Source organism: Stegodyphus dumicola, chromosome 3 (genome assembly GCF_044657685.1).
Source record: "Stegodyphus dumicola isolate Sdum_Otavi_A_Nest chromosome 3, ASM4465768v1".
NCBI classification, from domain to species: Eukaryota; Metazoa; Arthropoda; class Arachnida; order Araneae; family Eresidae; genus Stegodyphus; species Stegodyphus dumicola.
This window is the reverse complement of record NC_140770.1, coordinates 252,252,908-252,271,595: the sequence shown is the minus strand read 5'-3', so window position 1 is coordinate 252,271,595 and position 18,688 is coordinate 252,252,908. Positions and strand designations below refer to the sequence as shown.

The following is an 18,688-nucleotide window of genomic DNA, read 5'->3' as shown; positions in this document are numbered from 1 at the left end:
TTACAGGCAGTCGTGCCAGAGGCATTTTACGAGATAATTTTGCTGAAACACTTAAGATATTTAACCAACTTAGCAAAATTCAAAAATTGCAAATCTCAAAATAGTAAAAATAATAAAATTTAAAAATAGTAAGTCTCAAGTCTTTAATTCATAAACTGGGGTAAAACATGCCTTAGCTCTAAAAATTGATATTCAAAAGATCACGTCTGTAAATACAATCAAATACCTTGGGTTCACAATCGACCAAAACATCTCCTGGATTCTTCATCTACAAAATATTCAACTTCAGTACAATATCAGTAGCTGACTGCCTACGATGCATGCATGGCTATAACTGGGACCTAAATCCCCATATAACACGGATTCCTCTGCAAACTCTTATATGAAAAATGGTAAACTACGGAGCCGGAATTTAGGCACGACCAATGACAGTGAGAAAGATTAAATGTTTTAATTTAATTCAAAGGTTTTTTACTCTTACATAACTCGAACGCATCACGCAACTACAAATATAGCTCTTAATACTTTAGCTCGTACTCTTCCACTATCAGTAGTGCAGAAGTAGACATATACCTATACAAACCTCCTTCAGCTTAATTAAGCTGCAGAATTTAACAACCAAACCTTTCTGCCATCCAGCTCTGAAAGAAAAATAATCCCAATCTTATTCACCCAGCACTTTGCATCTACAAAATAAAATTCCCCATGTCTGACGAAAATTACAATAGTTCATCTACTGTATTTGCATATATTGATGGAGCAAAAATTTATGGTTAAACTGCCGCTTCAAATATCATCAAATGGAAAAGTCATCTCCATAACTCTAGAGTTTTCCAGTGAATTGTTATCCATAAACGTATCGATTTAAATATCCATTCTCAAAAGTCTCAACTAATTTACGATAAAATCTTACTCCCAAGCAGCTATTTTAGCGATTAATTATCCCTTACCTTCCTATCCATTAGTAACCGGCATAAATTTTCTTTTTACTTTATTTCCAAACTACAAAATTCAAATTTCAGGATCAAAGGACATAGTGGCCATTTTGATTATGATCAGGTAAATGTAGCAAAGAAGCAGCTCTTATTCCAGATGGTTTTGAAATCATTCTTCCATGGACTCGTTAAAATTCCAAATACCAACAAGAAAAACTTGCTTCATAATATTGGCAAGATTTGTGGAATAGTGCTTCACACGGTAGACGCACATATAATTTAATCCCCAATGAAGTTTCGCATCTCTGTACTCGTATCCTTTATTAAATTACTATATAACAGGACATGGATCCTTCCTCACATATGTCGACGCAAAAAATACGGCGAACTCTGACATGTGTATATGTAGAGAACAGGGAACTCCTGATCATTACACTTTTTCTTGGCCTTAACTTAATCATATAAAATCTTCACAAACTGAAAAGTTTATAATTAAAGAAAAATATCAGTATCCAAAATTTCTGGATGCTGATATTTTTTTTAATTATAAACTTTGTAAATATTATAAACTTTATAAATAATTGTAAACTTTATAAATCGAATAACCTGTTACAGCACACCATTTTAAGTATCTTTTTTAAAATTGTATTGAATTCTTTTCAAAATTATTTTCTGTATTCCCAGTTTTTGCATTTTCAAATTCTTACTGTCAGAGCGTTTTGCTGTTATTATCAAACGACTGGACCCCGTGGACACCTCTTTCGTTTTATTAGTGCAGTTAATTATAGCATTTTGTTCCCAGTTGTTATCTTATTTGTCTCATTGTGTTTATCTATTACTTATTATGTTCATCTGTTATTTTTGTTACATCAAAACAGACGTTCTGAATTTAACTGTGAATTGTGAGTTGTATTGAAACCATATTATAATCTCTTATGTCCTAAATCATTATTTTTTATAAACACTAGATGCGGGATGTACGGTGGGAATGCAGGATGTGCTATAACAGATAAACTCTAGAGTCTTTGCAAAGCTTCAGTTGCTTATCTCCTCAACCTTTCTTTGCAAACTCTTACAAAGCTTGCAATTTTTTTTTCGGGTAAATTAGTATGAGAAGGCATTACCAGCTGACCGATGGAACATTGCTGGTATCCCCCACACTTTTACCCATCCTGTAACTATACGAATTGCATGAGACCGAGGCACCATGTGTCAGACATTTCCATTTCACCTCTTAGGAAGAGGAGATGACGGAGTAGGAAAAAAAAAAAAAAAAACATTTGAAAAGCAACTACAACTGGAGTTATTATGTTATGGCAAAGTACACTGTGGCCATATACTTGAGGAAAGGAATGCCTTCTTGGAATACTTTCTGATAGAAATTAGCTGATATTTACGTTACACATAGAGAAATCTACAGAAACTTCCATGCAGTCAGCCCCTTTGCCTAGATTTGATAGAAATGAAAACAAATTAAATTTCCAGTGTTCAGTGATCTTATCCTTTAGCCACTGGTGTTCACAACTGAAGAATGTTAGTCTGTTTGCAAGATAGGATGTGGGGGGGGGTGTTTTGTTTGGTGGATTCCATACTAAGTAATTGAACTTACCGCAATAAATACTTGGTGGTAATAATTACAACAAGTTGTAACTGACGTTAAATATAGGCATTATAATACGCAGAACGGGGTACAGCAGAAGATTTTGAATCAGTAAATGAAAATAATATAAACGAAAAAAATCTTACACCATGAATTATCAACATCTGACACCAGACGAGGTAGACGAGTTATAACAATTCTGCATGAATGGAAACGTAAGAGGATAAAACAGGAATGAAAGCTTTTAAACAAGATTTCTCAATAAGCACTTCAAACTGACTTTTCTCACTCTCTTTTTCTTTCCTCCTTGGTAGAACAATTGACTGATCGCGTTCTTGAGATTTACCCGGTCATAAAAAGAGAAGATTAAAAGAGTCATTCGAACTTCACTATTTAGGTAAAGCCTTTTGAAAAGACGAGGTAATAAAATTCTGTAACTCAATTCTTTTCACCTTGCTAATAACCTAAATGTTGACTGACATTTTTATTAAATTAATTTTAATTATCAAATACAATTATTGTTTACTTAAATAAACTTTCTTTTCTTGCTTGCATTTCTTTTCATTCTATCGAAATCTGAGTCAAAGGCTGGTATTTCACCGAACCCATTTTATGCCTTCATAGTTCCATTACCAACAAAATATTGGAAGAATTTAACACTCGCAAATAATGAAGCAGTACTATATTTATATCAAATATATATTTTTCTGGGCGTGTACTTGTCTTATAAGAGTATAACTGATGTATTGATGTTGTTCCAGTAGGATATCCTACTCTTAAAATGGGTCAGGTTTCAACCTTTGAATTAAACAATACCACACCTTTGTATAAAAGAAAAATTATTAATGAAAGAAGACTATCGATCATACTAAATACTGAAATTGTTCACCTATGTCTGTCATGTTTCACCTATATTAGGAACCATGTTTTCATGTTTTAACATGTCCCAGTAACTGAAACATGTCCCAGCATGGCCGAATCGGTTTTGCTGGTTTCCATTGTGATATTTGCTTTGAGATCCTGACTAGCATGTGATTTAATTTGGTAGTTTGCTCATTCCTTTTGCGGGACATTAAAGCTAGCCGTTTTTCTAAATGAACATTCCTTCGATGTGAATATTTTTCTCACCCTTTTGGGAAACCAACAAGCTAACTCTAGAACAATAGTCTGAACTCATAGCTTTACCATCTGCAGAAAACATCTACATTTGGTGCATTGTTTAAGAGTTTATATACCTCCAAGGGCTATAACGTCATAAATAAATAAAAAATGGAACATCACACTGCAACAGACTGTGTAACAGATATGCCCATGTTTTGTTTTATTTTGTTGAAACACCTCAAAAAATTTCTTCGAGAAGTTTTATCAGTTTCATTTCGCAATCTGGTGTTGTGGCAAGAGGCAAATTTTGCCACTTGAAAGAAGTGCAGTATGCTTCAGAAAGAACTCTCCTATTTAAGAAGCTAATAAAATCCAATCCAAATAAGATATTAAACCAAATGAGATATGATAAGCCAAATATCTAGATCTTTTTACTTTTCGGAAGTACACATAACTTCCTTTTATATCATCGTCTGTGTGGGTTTTATTTATTTATTTATTTATTTATTTTATTTTATTATTATTATTTTTTTATGCATTGAGTAAACCTTTTTCTCAAAACTCTGAGAGTGATTTTGGACGTAACGGTAGCAACTTCTTGTTGTATCGCCTCCTTCAGATCTTTTAGAGATGGTCACTCAACACCATTTTTTCTTTCTTAGCCCAAAGGTCGTTAGACTAGAAGGGCTATTAATTTCGTTTTAGCATTTTGAATTGAAAATTTAAATACGTTGAATCACTTTTCAAATTGTTGCCACCAAATATTAGAGCCCTGCGTTATATTTAAAGAAATTAAATAATGAAAAATCTGCATAGATGTATGTATGTTTCTCGCATTGTGATAAAACAACGGTACCTAGATCCATCAAATTTTGAGTAACGTAATTCTCCTTCCGAATGTAGGCATCTGGAAGCCCAAATTTGGAATTTGGAATTTGTTTTACTATCTATTTCATATTTTGTAAAACTTTAACGAATTTTTGATTAACAAACTCAACGATTTCAAAGCGAGCCATGGCAACACTGTACGGAAAAATAAAACATTTTTATCTCCATTCGCGCGAGACTGTGTATCGGAAATTCTAAATATATGCTCATTTTAAAATTATTTTGCGATATTACTCTTAAACTGAATTTTATGGTTTAAGTGCGAAGAACACGATATTTAATAAATAAAGGTAACACACAAAAAATTAAAAAAAAAGCTTCTGGGGCGTAATATAAAATATGAAATCTTTCAGAATTTTTTTTATTACATTAAATTTAAAGCATGACATCTTACGTATTAACCTGAAGTATCAGAAGGTTTTGTTTCCTTTTTTTTCTGGGGGGAAGGTGGGGCTCTGGAACAGGTTTCCGTGGACAGAGCGCTGAAGTCACGCTGTGCTGCTAATCGGCGACCCGCCATTGTCAATAAACTGCTATACAACGAAAGCGGGATATTCTCCTGACCAATTTACGGTCTAGTCAAAAGGCATGTAATTCGCTAATCAACGATACACTCTCCATTATTGCACCTTCTATCGAACTATAGCTATGATACTCCTAAATTGGATGTTTCTTCAGCACTCTATACTTATAGCAAGCGTCGTGTTCAAGTTGTCCAATGAAATAAATACATAACTATGCCTTAAATAATCTAGCCTTTTCTTTGTTATTAAGCACCGAAATCTCTGAGTGCTGTTAATTTACGGTGACAAAATATCACAGAATTTTTTCTAATATCTAGAGGATTAATTCTTAAACCAGAAAAATTACCGTAAAATTGCCGTAAAATTTTTTCATCCATTAAACTGAAATCTAAAGTCAGATTGCAGACTAATTCTAATCTTGTGGTTTTTCTGTTTTGTATTAAATTTGTTTTAAATTTTTTTAACTTTAATGGTAAATTCGTCCAGGTGTTTGATTGTAATCTAAATTTTAAAATTGCGATTTTTTTCATTTATTTTATTTTTGTTATGTCGTATACATTAATATTTATAATATATATGCATATGAAGATTAAAAATGCAATAATTGTCACTATTGATTAAACTTTCAGAAATGAAGCAGTATCTTCGTTTAGAAATAAAGCAAAATAAAAATAAGATTATTGAATTATATGGGTCTTGTATATATTTAAATAAATGCACATATGTTTATGTATGCATGATTTATATAAAGTATAAAATACGCAGAAGATTGTTTATTGGAAAATTTAATTATGCTGGGAATTTTTTTTATCAAGTCAGTTTCGGTAAGATATATTGTATTTAAATCCTAGCTGAATAAAGTAAATAATTCACTTATTTGACAGTGAAAGAATTATGTTAATATTTTCTTGGATAAATTACTATTTCGCGTGATAAAATGGAAATATTTCTTATTTTTTATCCTTCATTTCCATTGTTATCCAAAAGAGAAAGAAATTATGATCATTTATGCAATAGCATGTAAATTGTTTCACCTGTTTTAATCTGCGAAAATCATGAAAGCATGAAAAAGTACAACTGTCATTTATAAACAAATTCTTCTAAAATACTTCTGAACGCTTCATTATGTAACTCATAGGTATACAAATGCATATATATTAGTCTTTGCCTTCGTAACAAATAATTCAATAAACAAACAATAAAATGATAAAAGTTAATTTTCTTAATATAAGTGTAATGTTTATTTTGAAAATAGGGCATCACTATTTGAAACAAACGATAAAATTAAACATTCGCTTATTAGAATAAAATCCATTTGTTCTCAGATTGTCACGATCACTGTTACGTGATGAATAAGCTTTTATGTTTATTCAGTTTGAATTTTTCCTAGTAAAAACAAAATTAACTCCAAAAGAAGCGTTCAAATACATGTATAAGGAAGAATAAAACAGCCTTTCATTTCTACATTGACTGTCATATTTCACCTAGAGAAAACGCTAAATAAACGAAAGATGGGAAAAAGCAAAAAAAGTTCAGACACTGTTTTCTCCATTCGTGTGTAAACCGCGAACAAGGATTGAAGACTCTTTAGTTTAAAACTTCGTTTCTGATGAAACACAGCTATTAGTTTCGCTTGGTAAATCTCGTTTCGCCAAAAAGTTGTACTACAAGAAATTTTATTTAGGTCATTTCTTGTTTTCATGTTGCTTTCAATCAATCGTTTTCACTTTTCAATCAGGAAATCCAACAGTACCAGCAGCCCTCGTGTGTTCGCTTTTGTTGACAAAAAAAGATGGTCACGCTGGCGTGGGCCGTATCATCAGGAGTTTTACTCTTCTTCGTAAAGGGTAAGTTACTTTTATTGCATTTAGATTAATTTTTTTTCGATAATAAAAAATAAATCTTGAATAACGCCGTGTAAACTCTTAAGTCAAATTTTTTCGATATATGTAATGGAAAACATTTTATTGATTTGCGGCAGTTCTAATGCCATAGCTGAATTGTTTAGCATAGAAATGTAGAAAAAACTAAAAGAAAGCTAAAATGTTAATAAATACACGTAGATATTGTTATATTATATAAGGTATTGTTTCTCAAAATCTATAGTAATGTTTAGTGGAGAAGTCAATCAACAAGAATCAGCGTTATATTTGTAAATATTGCAAGACTTTCTGTTTCAATTCTGTTTCAATGATTCTGTAGTTAAACCGTCGACACTAGTCAAGCAATATTTACAAATATAACGCTGATTCTTGTTGTTTGACTCTCCAATAATCCAATTCCGCGTGTTATTTTAACCTAAATCTATAGTAATGTGTTAGAAAATATTTCATTTTTTGCATGTAGTGGTAATAATGTATATAATATTTGCACTGTTTTGAATCATACTAAATAATACTGATAGCACTAAGGATTTATCTGTAAAAAAGGGAGTAAACTTATAACTATATATAAATCGAATACTTCAACAAATATAATTATGCAGAATAGAATATCTCTTTAATTCGCGATGCGATTTTCTTAATAATATTTTCTTTCTTTCGATTACTTTACTGTGGCAATGTAATATATAATACATATAATCCATAAAATATATATTGTGGGGAAAATTGTGTTACTCTTAAGGCTATGGGTCAGCAATACCGTATTAAGAGGCTAATTTTTGGAGAATTCAAAGTTATAAGCTGATTTCCGACAAATCAAGTATTCGATGCCTATAACTCTGTATTCATCAGAAGTCAGTTATAATAAAGCTCAAATTACCAGTAAATTTTCGAGGTCCAATCAATATAACAAAGCAGTTGTTTTCAACTGATGTTCAGGAAGAGATTATTAAAATTATATAGAAACTTTTTTTCAGAAATAATTAAATTCTAATAGGCATTGTTTTATTTTGCAAAACTTTTCTTTCAATAAGAACTTTGCTTCTAATCTAATAAATTTCGTTTCATTTTGTGTCTTTAAGAAGAAGGATGGATATCATTAACAACCAAAGCATTAAAATTTTCATAGTCGAAGTGTTTCTGGATTTCAAATATAAAGACAAACGTAGAATGCTAAAAATACTAAATGTATTACACCAATTTTAGCCCAAAGGGGCGGTAGCCCAGAGGAGCTATTAGTCTCAAAATGGCATTTTGTGGCGTTTCACTATAAACGGCGAATCACTTTTTAAATTGTTGCCATCAAATAATATCGCCCTGTATTATGTTTAAGCAAATGAAATAATGAAGAATCTGTATGAATGTATGTATTTTTGTTTCTCGCATTGTGAAGAAACAGCGGTACAGCCATCAAATTTTGAATAAAGTAATCCTCCACTTGAACCCCCTAGAAGCCCGAATTTTGAATTTCGAATTTATTTTATTATATATTTCATATTTTGTAAAATTTTAACGAATTTTTTATTTCCAAACTCAACGATTTCAAAGCGAGCAATGGCAAAACTGTAAAGAGAAAAAAATGTCTTATCTCCAGCATGGCGAGAATGTCTATAGGAAATTCCAAAGATATACTTTTTTTTAATATTTGTGATATTGCTGTTGAATTGAATTTTATGTGGTTTAAGTGCGAGATATTTAATAAATAAAGATTGCACATGAAACGTTAAAAAAAGTCCTTTTAAACATAATATAAAATCAGAAATTTTCGGGTTTTTTTATTATTTTTATTATTTTTTATTTTTTATTTTTTTATTTTTATTGGAATGAGTTGATCAATTTTTTGCCGCATACTGGAATGAATATTCCAACTCTTGACTGACATAAAAATCAGAAAACGCTCAAACGTAGACTGGCATGTGAGAAAGATGGCCTTATCACAAACCAATCTAAGGAGCGAAAATTGCCAGAAGAGAAAAAGAAAAGAAAAAACCTGAATGAAATTCAGATTATAACGGTCGTCCAAAAGGTGTCTGACAAAGTTTAATACGATTTATTAGTAGAAATTATCAACATACATGGGCCAGGTGAAAAAGCCAAACATTGCATAAGATACTGGAAGAATAAACATTTAAACTAACATGGGAACGTCTTCTGTATATTTGAAAATTGACAAAAATATACCATGTCATTCGATAAAAGAAAATTTAATGTTTTTAATTACATGTATCATGAATTAAATGCAATTTTACTTAATTCAATCAGATTAAAAAGTAAAAAAATAATATTCTTAAGAACTGCATCTATTGCTTTTAAATAGCTTAGTTTTTTAATTAATAAGAGACAGACTAATATTTTTTGCGGAATGACAATAGACTCGAATGAAAAGGAAACAGCGCATTTATAATAAACCAAAACAAAATTGTGCTTCGAGAATAATAGCCTTTTTGGGCTGACAATGGACTAGTCAATAGCAATATCGAATTAAGCTTTGTTTATAAATATTTTTAAGTATCGTAATTAAATACTTTATTTAGAAATAAGCATCATAATGCTTAGTAGATTTTGAAAATATTTGATTGCTGTAATGGAAGCCTCTTATTTAGAGAAAGAGGATCCAGGTGATCAATAAATGAGAGGATGTAGCATGGCAGAAATTAAACTTCAGACACTTTCAAAGGGAAAGTGAAAAATCATATCTCCTTCACAAATAACCTGAAGCCGTATAGTAAAATAAATAAGTTAGATATTAGAGCATGGAAAAATCATGACTACACCAAAATAACATCAGAAAATGAAATTAATATAATGTCATTGGCTGAAGATAAGCACGTGTTCGTTTTCTGTTGCTTTTTTTGATGCATCGATAATTTCTCCAGGATCTACAGTAATGTCTGATTTAGTTATTTAACAACAAGAAAAAAATCTGAAAAGCTTTTCAGATTTTAAATTACGCCCAAAGGGACCTTTTTTTTTAACGTTTTGTGCGTTATCTTTATTTATTAAATATTGTGTTCTTTTCACTTTAAACCATAAAATTCAATTCAACAGCAATATCGCAAAATAATTTTAAAATGAGCATATCTTTAGAATTTCCGATGAACAGCGCGGGCTGGAGATGAAACTTTTTTTTTTTTTTTTCGTACAGTGTTGCCAATGCTCGCTTTGAAATCGTTGAGTATGTTAATCCAAAATTCGTTAAAGTGTTACAAAATATGAAATCAATAATACAAAAAATTTCAAATTCCAAATTTGGGATTCCGGATTCCCATATTCGGGTCTAGATGTATGTTATTCAAAATTTGGTGTCGCTTGGTACCGGTGCGAGAAACATACATACATTCATGCAGATTCTTCATTATTTAATTTCTTTAAATATAATGTAGGACCCTAATATTTGGTGGCAACAATTTGAAAAATGAACGGACATTTGTAGTGATTCAACGCAAAATGCCAAAGCAAAATTAGTAGCCCTTCTGGGCTAACGCCCTTTGGGCTAATAAAGTTTTTGTCATAAAAGAAATGTTATTTTTCACTTTTCTTAAAACTATTTGCATTTGTCTTCTTACTTTCATCCTTCTGTACGTTTTATTTATTTTTTATATCCACAATTTGATAACTTTTTTTTTTCTTCTAAACTGTCTCATATCTACGATACTTACCAGCTTCATTTTTTATTTATTTACTACTATTTTGTCTTCAGCCGCTCTCTGAGAATCAAAAAACAAGACAGATTTTTTTATGAATTTACTGAAATGCTGTTCAGATCTTAATTTTAGACATAAATATTATTTATATTTTCTGCTATACCATCAATGTCTCATTAGCTTTAATTGCAAATCATGCATGTTTTTAAACCACTGACTGAAAGACTTCGTTCAGACGAGTGTATAAATATCATAACTGGTTTTAAGCCGAGCTTCTTTTCTAAGTGACCAGACCTTGCCACGTCACAAAACATGGTTTAGGGGCTTTGGCATAAAATTCGAAGTTTCCTACTTTATTCTAATTATAATTGGTTACGGCTTATACGCTGTCTTGCAGGTGTGAATGGAACTCCCGCATTTTACACTTTTAAGACTAAGCCTCTGTGACATTTATACCACTATATGAGCGGAGCTAAAGAGTAAAAGAGCGATATTTGAGTTGTGGATCCCAGAGGGCAGAATCTTGACCAGAACGAATGTCCTTCAAACTACGCACAGCATTTATTTCATTGAAAAATGTTATTCTAAGACTGAAAATCATAATATTAGCAAATGCTCTGAACTGTTCATTGAATGTGCTATGGATCTCAAAAAGAAAATAATATTTTTTGATAATTTGAGAGATTAATATTTGGCTAATTTAAACTTATTATTGCAGATGCATTTCGTTTAATCAGAATGTAGACTTGTATTTCTCAAATAACTTAAATGTTTTGCTTTATCAACTATTTAAACTTATCACTCGCTTACCAATGAACAATAATATGTTTAAAAAAAGCGTAGCAAGAAAATTAAGCTAAATAAACTGAGATATGAATTTTTATGACTTAAGAACAAATATTTTTGATGGACGAATAAAGTGTTGTAAATTCCGCATAGCGCAGTGTTTTCTTGGGAAAACAAGCTGTTCAAATATTACTCGATCTTATAGACTTACATTCAGATAAAAAAGGGAAAAGAACACAGACAGTGAAAAGATAATTACTTAAAATCACACCTGTAGTTTAGTGGATAAACGCTGGTATTCACGTGAAAGCAGCAGCTTGGCATTGATAAAAGTAATGGCAATTTTTAACACTCTTCCTCAATTCCAAGCTAAGGGAAACAAAATAAAAATTACATAAAAATCATACATTTCCTTTGTTTCTCATGGTTGAGTGAGACTCATAGTTAAAGTATCGGCTGATGTTTAACAGTCAGCGCTAATTGGACACCAGTTTGACAGATTTTAAAGTCTCTTACACTGGGTAGGCGGCGAAGGTCTGATGGTTTCCATGAATGGAGAGAACGGAAGAAAAATATACACTAACACTATCAGAAATGGGAAATGGTGTATTATAATTTGTAAACGTAATCAGATCCTAAAAATTATATTAGAAATATAGTTTTCATTGCATTTAAAGCAATCTTGCAATGGTGCATAATTTCGAGTAATGCAACGCAGTATAGCTATACGCCTGATGTCAAGTTTCATTCCAACAGGAGGTGTTACAACAAAAGTCTCAAGACTAAGTAGGAATGATGTTTAGCGAATCGATTCTACTCGCCTTCGATTTCTTTTTATGTTTGTTTGTCTAGTATATGCAAAAACGTCCGGTTATATCCATGATCAAGCTTAAATAACGTGTTATATGTGGAATCAAACTTATTTTATGCTATAGCGCATACTGCGGCGTTTTCATGCAAAAATGCAGGATTATATTAATTTCACTATAAGCAGTTTTTCTGATGCAATTTAGGCATTTTCGATTGTAAAAAACTGATTAAAAAATATCTGTTTTTCTTCACAATTACTCTCACTTCCAAGAGTTAAGCACGGAGAGAAAAATGCTAAATTCCGGAAGCCAATCAGAATTTAAGAGGATGCAATTGGCTGCAGAGGTAGATGGAAGTATGCAAATATATTAGGTAGCAGCCATTCGCGCTTTCATGTCAAGAAATATGCAAAAAAGGCAGTCTTATAAGAAGCCAGCTTTATGAAGGGTTATAGAAGTTGATTGTAAATGCTGATAGAAGGTGTTTAAAATTTTTCGTACATTTTTTTTTTCAAAACATACGTGTTTCTATGGCTTAGAGAAAACGAATGGAAGATTCTGAGCCCTGGCGTGTTGTGGGGAGCATTGAAGCCGGATAGTCGATCACAGATGTTGCTCTTTTCTTCAGCGTTTATCATTCTCTAATTTCACGTTTATGGAAACAATTCCAAACCACACATACAGTTGTCCGAAGGCCCGTAGCCGGAAGCCCAAGGGTTAAAACCCCCGCGAAAGATCGATTTATTGCTATTGTAGCCAAGCGGAATCGCAGAGCGACCTCCACACGTGTGACATCTATGGTTACAGCGTCCATTGGTAAAGCGATATCTGCAGCTACTGTATGCCGAAGATTACATATGAGTAGACGGTACGCCCGGGTACCTCGAGGTTTTGTTCCTCTATCCGTCCAATCAAGAGTGGCACTATTACAGTGGTGCCGGAAATATATCAATGGGAATGTGTCTAACTGGGGCAGTGTCATGTTTACTGGTGAGTCAAGATTTGCTCTGGAGCCAGATGACAAGCGTATAAGGATATGACCTGAACAGCGAACACGCAATCAGCCCCAAAACATCACCGAACATCACGCATTCGAAGCGGAAGCATTATGGTGTAGGCAGGGATTTCATTAGGCTACCGCACCGACCTGCACATCTTTAAACGGGATTCTTTGACGGCTGTCCGGTATCGATAAGTCCTAGAACCATTGTGAGATTGTGCGCTGCAGCACTTGGCCCTACTTTTGTTTTAATGGACGATAACGCACGTCCCCATAGAGCTGACATCGTCGATGACTACCTGGAGAGTGAAGGGATTGCGCGTATGGCGTGGCGAGCATATTCGCCCGACCTTAATCCCATTGAAAATCTTTGGGAAGCTCTCGGCCGTGCTGTATCTTCACGTTTCCCACCTCCAGCCACTCTTATTGAGTTGGAAACTGCTCTACAAGAAGAATGGCGATTGCTTAATTCTGCGCTGGTTGACACGTAATTGAAAGCATGGTCACAGGGTGTAAACTTTGTATACAGATGAGGGGGGGGGGATCACATACCCTATCAATTTTTTTTTTTTTTTTTTTTTTTTTTCCATTTTATGCTGTTTATTTTCACTTTATACATAATTCTATTTTAAGTCTCCAGTATGTCACTATCGGATAACTTACAAAAATTTAATATTGTTTTCATTCCTGTATATAATTATTGATTTTGTTTTATGCATAAATATACATGCTACTTTTTTGCCAAATTTTGTGTCAATCAAAACAGTATTTGTTGACTTTTTTGCATTTTACATCTTCAACTTTTGGAAGTGAGTGTATTATTGCTGGATATGTTAGCTAAAGCCAGAAATTCTTCATAAAATAGCTTATATTAGAAGAAGTATATTTTGTATTTTTGTGAAACTTGCATTTTATTGTGATTTAGGGTAAATGCTTTATTATATGGTGATTATGGGTCAAAAAAGGCTATTACTTATTTGAAATTAAAAATTGTTTTTCCTGCACATAAAATGTATTTAGGAATGAAACGATTTTTATATTATGCAAACCTATCAGATGCTGTAAATGCATTCAGCATTAATATTTAATTAATACTGCATATGTTCATCAAACGATTTGAAATCTAGGCTGCGATATCATTAGATGGACAAAGCATCGAAATGAGGGGGAAATACATACGTTTTCTTTACCAGTTAAATTTTATAAAAATGCAGCAGAAGCAGTCAAAAATATCTACAGAATAACTACAGAATATTCTGTAGATATTTCTGTCAAAAAAATCTACAGAATAATATTACAATTAATTTGCATAGACACTCAGCAGCAGCCATCAGAAGTAACGGATACAAAAAACTAGTAGGTTTTTTCACCAAGCTATCTCAGAGAAATTGTGCGTACAGCATTCGACAGTTTCTCATGACTTTTAAATACCTTAAAAAAGACAAGAAACTTGATAAATGGTTTGCCTGTGAACTCAGTGATAAAGATTTAATGCATAGATTGCGAGTTTGAACTTCTGTGTTTCTCTTAGAGCTCAAACTTCCATTTTTTGATCAAAAGACATGGCATGCGACAAAAGATATATCATTCAACCAGGGGTTAATGAGGTCTTAAACTATGAGACGAAACTGAACCTTCATTCAAGAAAGACAATGATCACTGTTATTTGGTAGTGCATAGCTGGTGTTATTTCTTAAAATAAGATGAAAACACAATGCTGAAAAGTACTGCATCCATTGGAGGGGATGTATCTGAAAGTACACGTTTAGCATCCTACATCTGTAAGACCTAGTTTTCTTTGCTAACATAAATTGGTACTAGACCTATTTGAAAGTCTGTTTTAATGACTTCTCGCTAAGCCTAGAAGGTGAATACAACAGGGGATGGAGTAAAAGACCTTTTTATTGAACTCAGTTATTTATAGAAGGCACTATCCTGCGTGCTTACGGTTCTGCAATCCACTTCTGGTGAAAGAAGTAAAGATAACAAACAGTAAACTAGACTAAATTCAAAGGTAAGCTTGCAGTTCAAGACTACACAAAATTGAATTTAACCTAGCAGATTGACTCAGAAACCTACACCGGCGTGTTGTTGAAATCGGCGGCAATAATGCGAAGTCTAGATTCAGAATCCAAACAGCAGGTAGAAATAACAACGTGCAATCTCAATAGCAAAAACACGCTCTGATTAACCTTTTCACTACTTCAGTTTAAATACACTCTCGTTCACCATAACTCATTTACATCCTGGAGAGAAAATGCGAAGGAAATCGGAAAGGACAGGAAAAGCTAACAAATTAAAATACCTGCTAGTAGGAATAATATAAACCCTACAGATTAATCAATTGCTCTAGGGTTATTTTCCTTCATGAGAAAGCGAAACGACATGCATCAAAGCAACTCTAAAAAAATAAATAACTTGCTTTATAAGATTATTCCTCTTTTACCATATTCACCAGATTTTTTCCAACTCAAGTATCTTTTCTTAATATTTGGATTTATTTTTGATAGAAAAATATTTAACGATGAAGCAGGTGTCAAAAACGCTTTGGTCAATTTCCGCAACTTCGGATTTCTACTAAACTGGCAGGAACGTATTCATATTTTGTTGAAACAAATGTATTTCATCTATTAGTACATATTTTGATCGCTAATTTCACTACAAAATCTAGTAGTAGTGACCTGTAATTTCACTACCACATTTCATGTACAACAACTTAATACAAGATCAACTACTGCAGACCATTAAAATGGCTACACGGAAAGGAAAGCAAATCGCAGAATCTTGTTTATTGCACATATACAGCATAACTGGAGAAAAACATGATTAAATTGAGATGGTGAGGTGGATTTGCGAATAGTTTGAGGTACACAACGTGCAGAATTATGCACTCAGAGCTACCACCTCTGGCAGAAACAACGACTGTAATCCAGCTGGGCATCGAGTCGATGGATCTCAGATGAGAGGACAGATACGGGTATACTTCATTCGTTATGACATCAAATCTATGACCGATTTCATTAATCGTAGTGGCTGACGAGTGTTGGCGTACCAGTCCTCGACAAGCCATGGCCAGATATTTTCAATGGGTGAGAAATATGAAGAACGGGCAAGACAATGGTCGTACACCCACTGTATTGAAGAAGGACTGAGTCTACTATCTACCATCGGTGTTGGTTGTTAGCTTTTTGCGCTCCGATTTAAAGGATTACTTATTGCAGACAAAACGTTCAAGTACTGACAAAACTTATGTCACCTGAAAGCTCATATGTAGAGAATTCTATTGCATGGACCTTATAAAAGATTGACTAACCCAGTGGGTGGGCCGCGCGGTAACGCATTATATGCACTTTCTAGAGTATTAACCACGGACCTTATAAGAAATAGACTAACTCAGTGGGCGAGGCGCGCGTCACCGACATGTCCGCAAGAAAGAGTAGGGACGATCTGGTTTACTTTAACACTGAAACCTATTGCGTTTGTATCACATAACCCTTTTTAACTATTAAATGTGATACGTTATATAGTGATGAGATTATGAAAGCCACAGTTTTTTCCAAATAGGATTTAATATATCTCATTAAAGCACTTTTTACTGCATTTCGCGCATTTTTTTCACGCGTAATTCTTGTACAAACATCTTTACTTTCGTAAAACGGTAAAAACTCTAAGCACAAAATTTATGAACTTAATTTAGCGTAAAAATAAAGTAAAATTAAATAAGATTGATAGTATGTGATACTTTGAAATAAACAAGGTAAAATTAAACAAGATCTGATTTTTTTTTTTTTTTTTTTTTTTTTTTTTTTTAATGAACATTTTCAGGCAGTGATTTTCCAAACTAAAAACCATTACAAAACGATCATATTTATTTGATTATATGATCATTAAATTATTAACATTAAAGTGGATTAGTTATTTTAATAATTGATAAAATTCGGAGCATAAAATTACCTGAGCGTAATAAAGGGGGAAAAAAGATAAAATAAAATCTAGAAGCACTCAGATTTTATATTACGCCCAAAAGGAACCTTTTTTTGAAGTTTTGTGTTTTACCTATATTTATTGAATATCATGTTCTTCGCCCGTAAACCACATACATTTGAAAACAGTATATCTTTAGAATTTCTGCACTGGAGATAAAACTTGTTTTCCGTACAGTGCTCGCTCTGAACTCGTTGAGTTTGTTAATCAAAAATTCGTTAAAGTTTTACAAAATATGAAATAGATTAAAATAAATTCGAAATTCGGCCGTCCAGATGCCCATGTTCGGGTGGAGGATTACATTATTCAAAATTTGATGGCTCTAGATACTGTCGTTTTTGTCACAGTGCAAGAAACATACATGTATTCATGCAGATTCTTCATTATTTAATTTCTTTACATATAAAACAGGGCGATAATATTTGGTAACAACAATCTGCAAGGAGACACGGACACTTAGAGTAAAACAGCGCAAAATGCAGCTTCGAAACTAACAGCCTTTCTAGGCGACAGCAGCTTTGGGCTAATAAATTAAATTAACAGTAAATAAAAAAAATCTTATGCAGAACTAAAAATAAATTTTAAAAAATAATCACTATAAAATACAAGCAAAATTAATTATTACGATTAAATACAATTTTAATATTAGAATTAAATGTATAAAAATTTGTAAGGAGTCAAAAGTGTTTATCACTATGATGTATTATGAAATATAATTGAAATAAAATTCCTTTATAGAAATTGTGCTATAATACTCATCTATAATTTTTTAAAAGCAGCACAATTTAGAATTTTAAACAAAACTTTCAAAAATTCTTTTTTAAATATTTTAGTACTTTTTACTTATTTACACCAAAAAAAAGCATAAAAATTGCAAGAGAAAATTGCTTATTTGAAATTTTCTATTAGTTCAGATTTAAAATATTATTTTCTAAAAGAAGTAGTTACAAATTTCCTTACAGCATAGGAAAAGCTAAAAAAATATCCAGCCCTGAAAGCATGCAATAGCTTTATAATTATTTAGAACGTTAATTATGCTTGATAAATATGCTAAATTTTTAAAAATCAATGTCAATTTCAAAAATAAAAATATGTAGAAATTCTAATTTGTGAAATGAGGCGCTACAACCAGCTTTTTCTTGACAATTATACACGCTGCAATAGCCAACCAATGTTAAATTTTTGCAAGTCGTCCCTACTCCTCCGGATGTGATCAAGGTGACAACCGGCAACGCCTCAGACGAGAGAAAAAACTCGTTTGGGTTAGTCTATTTCTTATAAGGTCCATGTTCTATTGATGTCAAGCTCAATATGACTCAACACATTAATAAGGATTAATTAGCAAATTAGGTTCATTTCCGCGTGAGTCACATAGATACAGCGATGTCTGATACGAACTCAGATTATGATTTCGATTTTAATACAGATTCAGTCTTAGAAAAATCACAAGACTTATTATTAAATTTTTCAGACAAGGCAACTATTATCGACCATTACTACAACCAGGGCATAAAATTACTAACAATGAAAAAAG

General features: G+C 32.4%; 1 protein-coding gene across 2 annotated transcripts in view; it reads left to right on the top strand.

The window, feature by feature from the left end:
• Positions 1 to 18,688, top strand: part of LOC118197805 (basic phospholipase A2 nigroxin B-like) — a 76,601-nt gene that overhangs the window by 33,131 nt on the left and 24,782 nt on the right. Inside the window, exons 1-2 of one of the 2 annotated variants that reach the window (XM_035369344.2) lie at positions 6,666 to 6,684; positions 6,787 to 6,895. In XM_035369344.2, coding sequence (XP_035225235.1) covers positions 6,841 to 6,895 — 55 coding nt within the window. In that variant the 5' untranslated portion in view covers positions 6,666 to 6,684; positions 6,787 to 6,840. Of the gene's footprint in view, positions 1 to 6,665; positions 6,685 to 6,786; positions 6,896 to 18,688 lie in introns of those variants that run through there. The other variant, XM_035369345.2, reaches the window with a different exon arrangement.